The sequence below is a fragment of the Natrix helvetica genome, assembly GCF_964273705.1.
Source record: "Natrix helvetica genome assembly, chromosome: 2".
Taxonomy (NCBI): Eukaryota; Metazoa; Chordata; class Lepidosauria; order Squamata; family Natricidae; genus Natrix; species Natrix helvetica.
The window spans coordinates 238,382,225-238,394,515 of NC_138552.1; the positions used below are offsets into that span (position 1 = coordinate 238,382,225).

The 12,291-nt window shown below is 40.9% G+C and overlaps 1 protein-coding gene across 1 annotated transcript in view; it reads right to left on the minus strand.

Annotated features, from left to right (window-relative positions):
* Positions 1 to 12,291, minus strand: part of COQ8A (coenzyme Q8A) — a 72,661-nt gene that overhangs the window by 31,914 nt on the left and 28,456 nt on the right. Inside the window, exons 2-3 of the mRNA XM_081941647.1 lie at positions 3,688 to 3,882; positions 2,416 to 2,826 (exon numbers count right to left, since the gene is read on the minus strand). Coding sequence (XP_081797773.1) covers positions 2,416 to 2,826; positions 3,688 to 3,864 — 588 coding nt within the window. The 5' untranslated portion in view covers positions 3,865 to 3,882. The remainder of the gene's footprint in view (positions 1 to 2,415; positions 2,827 to 3,687; positions 3,883 to 12,291) is intronic.

Here is a 12,291-nt window from a genome sequence, read left to right on the forward strand (position 1 = left end):
TTATTTATTTATTTATTTATTTATGTGGGATAAAAAACTGCATTTCTCCCAAGTCTTCATTTCAAGAAACATCAGATGGGCATTAATATGATCAGAAGCTCTGAGAAGACAGGAGAGTTAACACTTAAGAGAATTTTCTCTAAAACTGTTCTTCACACATTTTAAAAACTTTTTTTCCAATATTCAAATTCAGGAGAATAGTATTTTTGTTTTAAAGGAATGTATATTTTGGGATCATTTCCTAAATCATTGTAATTATTCAGTTCTTTGTAGTGATATATGTTCTATTCAACTATGTCCCTTTAAGCTGCATTCCTTAACTCCTTCTTTGGACTATTGGACTTCAATTCCCATAATTGCAACCCAACATGGCCAATAGAATTATAGGAACTGAAGCACAATATATTTGGGGGCACAGAATAAACAGAATTGTCTCATCTAAAAAAAATCCAAAGCAAAAAGAATAATAAGCAAACTTTGCTGCACCTGTTTTGACTTTTAATTTCATGGACATAAGAAAAACTACTAACGAAACTTAGCTTCTTAACCATTCCAACAATTTAGCAAAATATCAAATGCCCAGCAAAGGAAAGATGAACATGTTAAAAAGAAGTCTATTTCTAGGGAATATCATGACCTTTCTAAACAAATGTCTGGTTGTTAGGAAAGTTGGAACTAATTTTGAGAGGACACCCACATACATCTAGCTTAGAAAAGCAAAACTAAACAAAATACTAAATTATTTTAAGCTCTCCCTGTTCTGAGGTTTGATTGCCAAAACTTCAAAGATAGCATACTACAAAAACATCATTGAAAAAATATGTTTAAAAAATCCCAATTCAAGATATAGTAATCAGCTGTTGAGCAGGGCTTTTTAATTTAAAAAAAACATTGTTAAGAAAAAGCTTAGAAATGTGCATGGTTCGTAAGTAAAAAAGCTAGGAAGAGAACAAATCTGCACATTTATCTGAACATAAAATCTCTCTGCCAGTCCATTCCAGGAAAATGCAATCAGAAAGAAAACAAATTCATATAAATAAGCATCAGGCAGATTCACGCATTACGTTATTTCTCTAAAAAGGGCAGGATACACTAGAGTTTCAGGATATAAGCCAGCTAGGAACTTTGTCAAATTATCTAATAGGTTAATCGGACGCTTACCTTAAATAATAGCAAGATCATCTACTTATACTACATGAATATAATAAAGGAGTTAGCTTTTCTCACTATATTTCACATTGTATGTACTGGTCTATAAGATAGGCCAAAAGTTTGGTTAATAAAAAACAATAAAAACTACTATATATCTCCAAACCAGTGACGTGCGGTGAGGGTTATGGCTGGTGAGGCTGGTGACGTCATCAGGAAGGCGGGGAATGGGATGTGTGCAGGAGGCTGAGGCAGCCTCAGCCTCCAGCACACGTGGTCCCATTCTCCGCCTTCCTGAGTGAACATTAAGGGGACCGCGGAGTGCACTGATCCACGTAGCATTGCTTCCCCTACCCACTCCTTCAAGGTCTCCCACCAACCCAAAGCCCGATCCCCAGCTCCCTCGGGCAAGGCTTGAGCGGGGTGAATGGGAAAGCAACGAAAGGGGCTGCACTTTCACCCCGCTGAAGCCTTGCTGCCTGCAGCCACCGCCCGCCCTCGCTGCCCCTTTCGTTGCTTTCCCATTCAGGCGGCTGCGCTTCCCATTCCCATTTCCCATTCAGGCGGCTTCCCATGCAGGCGGCAAAGGCTTGAGTGGGGTGAAAGCGCAGCCCCTTTCGTTGCTTTCCCATTCAGGCAGCTGCGCTTTCGTGCCTTTGTCATCTGGCAGCGCCGACATTTCTGCCTCCGCCCTCTGCAGCTCCCGGGCGCACCCAGACGGAGGTAGCCAGAATGGCGCCGAGGCAGTCCAGCGGGCAAGCAAGCGAGGATCAGGCTGCCTCGCTCGCTCGCCCGCCGGACTGCCTCGGCGCCATTCTGGCTACCTCCGTCCGGCCGCGCCCGGGAGCTGCGGAGGGCGGAGGCAGAAATGTTGTCAGCGCTGCCAGATGACAAAGGCACGAAAGCGACTGTCGCTTTCGTGCCTTCGTCATCCGGCAGCGCCGACAACATTTCTGCCTCCTCAGCTCCCGGGCACACCCGGACGGATGTATATATATATATATGTTACAACCCCTGGTATGACTATTTATTTATTTATTTATCAGTACAATTATAATATATATATATATATAGTATATAATATTATATACTATTATTTCATGAAGAGAGGTGAGGCTCTGCCTCCCCTGCCTCCCCTGACCGCACGTCCCTGCTCCAAACCCAACCCAGACGCCAAGTGACTAGGAGCTAAATATAAAGAATGTAACTGATCACACATAAAGGTTGCTGTACCAGCTTTTCCACTCCACGAAAAAGCATACTTACCATCTGTTTGTGAGGCTTTTGCTGTGGATCTGCTTTAGCTTGCCTGGCTTTGTCAATGTCTTCAGCTGTTAATCCACCAACAGGGGAATGGTCTTGGTGAAAAGGCCTGATTTGGCCAAAGACAAAAGCGAAAGGATTCCCGGGGTCCCTAAAGCCTTCAAATAGCTTTGTATTTATTTTGGCAGAAATGGGATTTTGACTTGCAGTAGCATCTCCACTCCCACCACTTTGAACAGGTCCTTTGATATCATAAGAATAAGATGGGCCCTCTGTACCACTGTGCTTGTGAGGCTGGTCTTGAGGAGAAGAGAAGTCCTTTGTAATGCCTCCCAGCTCCAATTCTGAAAAGTTATATTCTTTTTCAAAGTCTTCACCAATATCTTTCAAGTTTTCCTGTTGTTTGCCCAGTTCCTGCAAACAAAGTATTGAAATGAATTCTCCAGTAAAACATGGTTAGCTATCAAAAGAAAACAATGAACATGATACAATGAATATGAATGTGGGCAAATCTGGAAGACAGTGGAGCACACAGTGGCTTGGTGTGCTATGATCCATGGGATCACAATAAGTGGGACACAACTTAGTAACTGAACAACAACAAAATCATAAGTCCTCACAACAATTGAAAACACGAAAATAATATGAAAACAAATATACTGAGTTATCAGTGCTTTTTCAAAGAGGCAAAGTAGTCTTCAGATAACTACTTCTCTCTCTGACATTTATGCTGCCTTCAGACTTACTGCCTACAGGAATGGTCTCAGCCCAAGTGAACTCTGCCAACAGCATGCTAGAACTTTCTTGTAAGTGTGCCCAAAGTCACTTCCCCCTTGGTGCACTCAAGGTTTTCTGCCCCATCTGACTTTTTCTTTTGTTTTATCACTGGTTATATAGCCACTACAGTCATTCAGTTAATGGGCAAATTTCATCCTCTCCCCCAAACCTCAATCATAACACCAAGAATATATCCTTACATTTTAGAGTAAAATATTTCATCAAGTGAAATATTTAACTGAACATTATCATCTCTTTATAATCTCTGCAAGATTATAATAATTCCAAGATTAGTGCAATGTAGCTATATTATTTTCAAATACATTTTTTTAAATTCAGTATATATTTTTTAAAAAACCTAGTAGTAGTGAATAAAAAATTCTTATGCTTTTTTCATGCAAGACATTTGGGGGGCGGGGGAGAGAGAATAGCAAGTATTTATCAATTAAAGGGGAAAGAGACAAGTGAAATCAAATGAACACATAACAATATTTTTACCTGCATTTTCCCCAAAGCAGCACTGAACTGTTCCTCAGCAACCGCCTGAAAGCTTCGGGCTATGGTTAATGCATCCCCACCAAGGATTACTTGTCGTAACTGTCCTGCCTGTGTCTCTAGGACTGCCTTACTGAGCTTTGTCAGCCCTCGCACCATCATGATGGCATCACCTGCCATGGCTGATCACCTCCAGCACTGGAAGACATAAGATAACCGTCAGGTAAAATCCAAGTTATGACAGTCCATGAACACACACACACACTATTGATTGCTTATTGCAGAGTGATTGTAATGGAACGTGGGAATGGCCTTGGGGATAGCAGTGAAAAGATGCTGCCTAGGAAACAATCAGACAAGAGATGACCCATCCTAATGGATCAAGCAGTTAAAAGTGGGGGTGAGAAGTTTTGTACTTTCAGACGTAGGAGATTTTGTTAATGTAGCTTTACAATAAAATAGATTTAATTCACCTAGTGTTGTTCCTATCTTATTTACCCAGGAGGGCTGATAGTTATCTACTTAAAACTTTTACAGAGCTAAACGAAAAGTTCCCTTCTCAGGTAAACAAAAAAACTCAACATTGGTGTACATGGATTCCTGCCGATGCTACATCTACACATGATAATGATCCCATTTGTCTATAAAAGATCTGTACATATATATCTGGGCTGAAAGTGATGCTATACATCTTTTGGCTAAGAAACTAAAGAAACTAGTGGCAATATTCTTCTGAGACCTGACCTGTTGCCTGTATATTCTAAGCAAGGAGAAACCCACAGCACATTTTCAGCTCCTGAGCTGCTTTTTAAAAAGTTTTTAGAGCTCCTCGTGGTGTTATTGCTGAAATACAACAGAAATTATCACTATGGAAAGGCATGATTTTGATATTTATTGATTTTAAAAATGCCATTCTCAAACTACAAAAAATAAACCCCAAAAGGACAAGACTCTAATCTACCTCCTTCTATAACATAGTCCCATTAGTACTTTTTTCTGCCTCAATCACTGCCATACCTTCAGCACACTTTTTCTTGACTTCAGCGACATGCCATTAAAAGGTTAATATAAATTTCATCCACACCAAAGTCTTGAGAATCAAATTAATTTTGAGGAACCTTTCCTTTTGACTCAGTGCACAACATATAAAAACACTACAATAAAACCCCTAACTATAAACTGCCCAGAGTCACATAGGTGAGATGGGCAGTGTGAAGTTTAGCCTGTAAAGATGAAGTGAGGAAAGCTAAGGCTCACAATGAAGAAAGGCTTGCCACAAAAGTAAAAATTAACAAAAAAAGCTTCTTCCAACATGTTAAAAACAAGAAAAAAGTTAAGGAAACAATTGGTCCATTGCTAGGAGAAAGTGGCAAGAAGGTGACAAGCAACAGGGAGAAAGCAGAACTATTTAACTCATGTTTTGCATCTGTCTTTACACAAAGGGATAAAACAGTCCAACCTATCAAAAGCAGCACCACAAAATTAGGAACACAAATTGAAATAGGGAAGAAAATGGTAAGTGAGCACCTGTCTACCCTAGATGAGTTCAAATCACCAGGACCGGATGGATTACACCCCAGAGTTCTGAAGGAACTAGCAGACGAGATCTCAGAACCACTGAATTATATCTTTCAGAGATCCTGGAACACCGGGGAACTACCAGAGGACTGGAAAAGAGCTGATGTGGTTCCCATCTTCAAAAAAGGGAAAAAATTAGATCCAGGAAACTACAGACCTATCAGCCTAACCTCAATACCAGGAAAGATTCTGGAAAAAATAATCAAGCAACGAATTTGCGAACACCTAGAAGCAAACAAAGTAATAGCCAAAAGCCAACATGGATTTGTCAAAAACAGATCATGCCAGACTAATCTTATTGCATTCTTTGATAATGTGACAAAATTAGTGGACCAGAGGAATGCCGTTGATATAGTTTACTTGGACTTCAGTAAGGCTTTTGATAAGGTAGACCATAACCTACTACTAGATAAAGTAGAAGAATGTGGGTTAGACAGCATCACCACCAGATGGATTGGTAACTGGCTGACCAACCGCACTCAACGTGTAGTTCTCAGTGGAACTGCATCTACATGGAGGGAAGTATGCAGTGGAGTACCCCAAGGCTCTGTTTTAGGCCCAGTACTCTTCAACATCTTCATCAATGATTTGGATGAGGGAATAAATGGGGAACTCATCAAATTTGCAGATGATACCAAGCTGGCAGGAATAGCCAACACTCCAGAAGATAGGCTTAAGATACAGAAGGATCTTGACAAACTTGAACATTGGGCACTATCTAATAAAATGAAATTCAATGGTGAAAAGAGTAAGGTTCTACATTTAGGCAACAAAAACGGAATGCACAGGTACAGTATAGGTGATACCTTACTCAGTAGTAGTAACTGTGAAAGGGATCTTGGAGTCCTAGTGGACAACCATTTAAATATGAGCCAGCAGTGTGCAGCAGCTGCCAAAAAAGCCAACACAGTTCTAGGCTGCATCAACAGAGGGATAGAATCAAGATCACGTGAAGTGTTAATACCACTTTATAATGCCTTGGTAAGGCCACACTTGGAATACTGCATTCAGTTCTGGTCGCCACGATGTAAAAAAGATGTGGAGACTCTAGAAAGAGTGCAGAGAAGAGCAACAAAGATGATTAGGGGACTGGAGACTAAAACATATGAAGAACGGTTGCAGGAACTGGGTATGTTTAGCTTAAGAGAAAGAAGGACTAGGGGAGACATGATAGCATTATTCCAATATCTCAGAGGTTGCCACAAAGAAGAGGGAGTCAAACTATTCTCCAAAGCACCTGAGGGTAGAACAAGAAGCAATGGGTGGAAACTAATCAAGGAGAGAAGCAACTTAGAACTGAGGAGAAATTTCCTGACAGTGAGAACAATTAATCAGTGGAACAGCTTCCCTCCAGAAGTTGTGAATGCCCCAACACTGGAAGTCTTTAAGAAGATGTTGGATAGCTATTTGTCTGAAACGGTATAGGGTTTCCTGCCTAGGCAGGGGGTTGGACTAGAAGACCTCCAAGGTCCCTTCCAACTCTACTATTGTATTGTATTGTATTGTATTAAATAAATAATTTTGCCAAAACATGCTAATTTGCTATTTCTATCTTAATATTTTATTTAAATACCAGTTGTTTCACTCAACATCCTGGCCAATAGTGGAAGAAACATGTAGTACATTTCTTCTTCTGAACGACTTCTGTTTTCAAAGCAGCAAACCCATATGCCATGCACTGAAAAGGAGAGCTTTCCTCAAAAGGAAAGTCAAGGACATTAAGGTCACATTTAGCAGTGATTCACCCACTGTGCTAGTTAAACACAGCAACTGTGGCAAAAAGGTCATATAATGGCCATGACTCTCTTAACAATCACTTTGTTTAGCAATAGAAATACAGGTCACAAATATAAGATAAGGTAAGATAATGTTGTTTTTTACTGTCAGCACACTGGCCCGCATTAAAAATGAAATTCTGTTGCCTGCTCTCAAGAGGAAGTGGTTACCCAAATATATAAACAACACACATACACATTCTATATACATATATATATATACTAACAATGTATGTATGTATATGTATTTGTATACACACACATCACTGTCCATTTTGAATACGTAGTAGAAAGAGGAAACTTGAAAGTTCACAAGGTTGATGCTTATATGGGAAAAAAACTGTGACTGAATCTAGATGTTCTGCTTTGGTTACCACGAATCCTCCTCCCAGACGGTAACAAGGAAAACAGGTCATGAAGAGGATGTGTAGGGTTTCAGACAATCCTGCAAACTCTGCTTAAGCATCACTTGTGTGTTATGTTCTGGACAAAAGGAAGTGAGGTGCCAATGAACTTTTCTGCCAACCTTACTATTCTCTGCATTGCCTTCCTGTCTGAAGCAGTAATGCTTCCAAACCAAACAGTAAAGCAATATGACAGGAGGCTCTCGATTGTCCTTCTATAGAAAGTGGTAAGAACAGGGGAAGAAAGATGAACTTTTCTCATGTGACTCGGAAAATGTAGGCACTGCTAAGCCCGCTTCACTAGTGTCTCACTGGGCTCACTGAGCGACCAAGCTAGCCTACTCATTAACTGCACACCTAGAAACCTGATGCTGCTAGCCACTTCCACAGGTGGTTATTACTACGCAGAGGTGTGTGGCTGTGCCTACCTTTTCTGAAATTCACAATAATTGCTTAAGTTTTTCCTATGTTTAAAATGAAGCTGTTTTTGTTACACCAATCCACTAAACCTTCTACCTCCTTGCGGTAAGCATCCTCGTTGTCATCTTGAGTAAGGCCCACTACTATTGTATCGTCCACATACTTCACAATATAGTTGGTGGTAAACCTAGCCCAACAGTCACGGGTCAACAGGGTGAACAACAACAGACTAAGGACTTAGTCTAAACTTAGGACTAGACATAGTCTTAGGACTATCATCATAAATCAAGGACTACCTGTAGAAGAATGGCTATTGAAACCAAAGTTATACAGTACTTGTTTTGTATGTATGATGTTTTGTATCAGCTGCTGACTATTTACTTATAACTGTTTTTTCTTCAGTTTGTTGGAGATTATTGTTAGCCACCCAGAATCCCTTGTTTGAGATGGGCAGCCACAAAATTGAATTGAATACTCTTTTGGGACAAGTGTGATTAGACACACAAGGAATTAGTCTCCAGTACAAAAGCAGTCAATTACCGTATTTTTCAGAGTATAAGACGCACCGGAGTATAAGACGCACCAAAATTTTGAAGTGGCAAATTTTTAAAAAAAGTTTTTGCACTCTGTAGACCTCCCCAAAATGGCCCATTTTTCACAAAAGCAGGCCCATTTTAGGCGGCGTATAGAGTGCTCCTGAGGGCTGGGGGGGGGCAAAATTGAGTAAAATACGGACCGTTTTTTGCTCATTTCTGCCCTCCCCAGCCCCCAGGAGCACTCTGGAAAGCCTCCTAAAGGCTATGCATGGCCATTTTGGTGAAGGGGTGGGGTTTCAGGAGGCAAAAAATGCTGTATTCTGTGTGTAAAATGCACCCAGTTTTTCAGCCTCTTTTCTGAGGGAAAAAGGTGAGTCTTATACTTCTCAAAATATGATAAATAAATAAATGCTATGCCCAACAGAATCCTCTGCTGCCAATCTTGGATGCCAGTTTGGTGTAGTAGTTAAGATAAGCTAAAAACTAGGGGACTGTGAGATCTAGTTCTGCTTTAGGCACAAAGTCAGCTGGGTGATCTTTTGAAAACCTTGCCAACAAAACTGCAGGAACTTGTTCAGGCAACCTCTGAGAATCGGACATGATGAAGAATGAAGAAAAGAACATTGCCTGATGTGAAACAAAATGGTGAGACAGCAGATAGTGAAATGGAATGTCCTGGAAGAGGCCCGATTTAATCTTCTATGCTGCAATATATGTTACAGGTCCCATTTGTTAGAACTTACCTTTTCTTTAAAGTAATGTATATATTTCTGCTTTATCTTCCTAACCTACCTTTTGAGGTATATTAAATTGGGAGATAGCAATTGATTCAATTAATTGAGTATATATGTAAATCTGAGTCTCATAGACTTACTAAACATTTTAGACCAAGTCATTATTTATTCTAATCATAATTGATAAGATGCCTCTAAGTTCTCAAGATACATCAAAAGGAAACAAACCATAGAATGTGTGATTCTTTTATTGCTCTGTCTCTTTCAAGCTGTAATAGAGAGTATGTTGGTCTTACCTGAACGTGTCTTTTCAGGGGAAGAGAGGGAGTGGTAGCGTGTGGGTATTCTCAAAGCCTGATTGGTCCAAAGACTGAGAGCAAACTTCTTAAATACTCCTGCCTTCCATTCCTGCCCAGTTTCCTTGAAGGCGAACTACAGAACTGAAACAACACAACACAACCCCGGGGAAACCCCCCCTGGCCCTCCCTTGGGCCCACCCCACTTCAAAAGGGCGGGTCGTGACCACTCCCTCTCTTCCCCTGAAAAGACATGTTCAGGTAAGGCCAACGTTCTTTTTCCAGTGGAAGAGAGGGAGTGGTCACATGTGGGACATAACCAAGCTCGGTCCCAGGGAGGGAAATCAACAATAACTATGGCCCAAGGGGAGGATCCACCACCACCCTCTGCAGGACCCTTCAACCAAATGATGCCTCCGCTGAGGCAAACGAATCCAGCTGGTAATGCCAGATGAAGGGGGTCGGAGACGCCCAAGTAGCTGCCCGACAAATGTCCTCAAAGGGAGCCCTAATGGCCCATGCCGTAACGGGATGACCCACCGTCTCATAGGTCTCCACAATGGCCTGTCGTAGCCAACGGCCAATGGTTGCCGACGACACCCTGTTTCCCAACTTTCCAGGTTGGAAAGAGACAAATAACGTCTCCGACTTGTGAATCCCTGCGGACTGCCGGAGATAAATGCGCAGGGCGCGACGCACGTCCAAACGGTGCCAGAACCTCTCCCTATCACAAGACGGTCCTGGACAAAAGTCAGGCAGGATGACCTCCTGCACCCTGTGAAAAGGGGTGTTCACCTTTGGGAGAAAAGTAGGGTCAAGACCAGGGGTGGCGAACAAGTTCGACAAAAAGAGCCAAAATTTTAAACTGTGAGAGTCAGAGAGCCACACCACGCAGTGACCTGCCAAAACAGACAAACACTCACACAAAAGCATATAATTTTAACAATAATATATTAAACACATAATATAACATGCTCAGTCAGGTGTTTTTTGTTATAAATTTTTATAAACCCATTAGAGCTGCAACGGAAGGCAACGGAAATATTTTTAGACACAAAGCTTTTGACAAGTTAAAATTCACAGTAAATGGAATAATCTCTACAATCTTTTAATATGGAAAGTCAAAGGCAAGGATGGGCATTTTCTCTTTTATTATTTATAATTGGTTAGGACAGGGGTGTCCAAACTTGGCTGGGGAATTCTGGGAGTTGAAGTCCACAAGTCTTAAAGTTCCCAAGTTTGGACACCCCTGGGTTAGGAGGTCCTGGCGGGCCAGAACTGAAAAGCTAAACAAATATTTCAGCTAAAGATTCAGGTAGAAAGAGATACAAGATGAAATGCTATGCAAATGATATAGTAGTAACGATTATGCAAACACAAAGCTCCATAAGATACTAATGGCAGAATCCAAAGATTTTTGGCTACCTTTTAGAGATAAAAAATTAAATGAAAAGTAAGATAATAAGGCATTCAATTTCCAATGAAAAAAAACATGAAAAGGGGGATTGGGATATGAGAAAAATATAGTGAAATATCTAGAACTCTTATTTAATAGGATATAATAATAATACATTTGAAAACAATTATAAAAAATTATTGAATGAAATGAACAATTCCTTGAAACTTAGATATTATCTAAGATAAATGTTTTATTCCAAATGGCACCAACTGGAAGCTGGGTGGTGGGGTGGGGGAGCAAGATTCAAAATCATACAAGACTCAAAAGAAAGATATAGAGGAGCAGCATTTCTTAATCTTAGACTGGATTACAAAGCAAATTGTCTTAATCTTATTTAAAGATAAAATTGAACAATCACCTCTGTGGTCCCTTCCAACCCTGTGATTCTATGGGTTTGGTATATCTACAAATGATTGGCAGATCACCAATCTTTTCCAACTTCCAGTATTTTAAGTTAAATGAAATGTTAAAAATTTAGAAAGATCTCTGCCATAGCCACCATTCTGATAATTGCTTGTCTTTTAACTTCAGTATAATGATTAATTCATTGCATTTGAATTAATCTATTTCCTTGGACACTTTGATCTCTAGTAACTAAGATATAAGTTTGTATTTTTTAAAATATAGAATACTTGATTCATGATGAGGTGCAATAGGTGACTGACAGTACTGCTACAACCTTCCTCTGACTACTTAGTCTTAGCATTTTATTCTGATTAGCAAAGTTCAAGTTCTAAGGGCTGGTTTTTTTGTATTTTTTTTAAAAAGTGGACTCCACAACCCAAAGTCTCCATTCCCCTAATTATTACCCATCTTCCACTTCATCTTAACTTAAGACTTCATCTTAACTTAACACGCGGCTCGCGGCCAAAATAAATGAGGCTCTTTGCCTCTTACCATTATTTAGTATGCTGTGGCTCAGATCGCGCGCTAAACCCAGAAGTACGGTCGACGCGACGACGCTTGCCTGGAGTGTCGTCGCTTCGACCGTACTTCCGGGTTTAGCGCGTGATGAGCCACAGCATACTAAATAATGGTAAGAGGCAAAGAGCCTCATTTATTTTGGCCGCGAGCCGCATGCGGCTCGCGAGCCGCGTGTTCGCCACCCCTGGTCAAGACGAAGAACCACCCTATCCTGGTGAAAATGGCAAAGGTCATCTTTGGATGAAAGGGCGCCTAGTTCTGAAATACGCCTGGCCGAGGTAATCTCCACGAGAAAAACCACTTTAAGGGACAAAAGTTTCAGATGAACGGACCAGAGAGGTTCGAACTGTGAACCTGTCAAGGCCCGGAGTACTGGGGGCAAATCCCATGTAGAGAACCTATGAATGGGGGTAGGTCTGAGATTAGCCGCCCCTTTTAGAAAACGTTTGATCAGTGGAACTTGAGAGAGAGAGGAAGACCC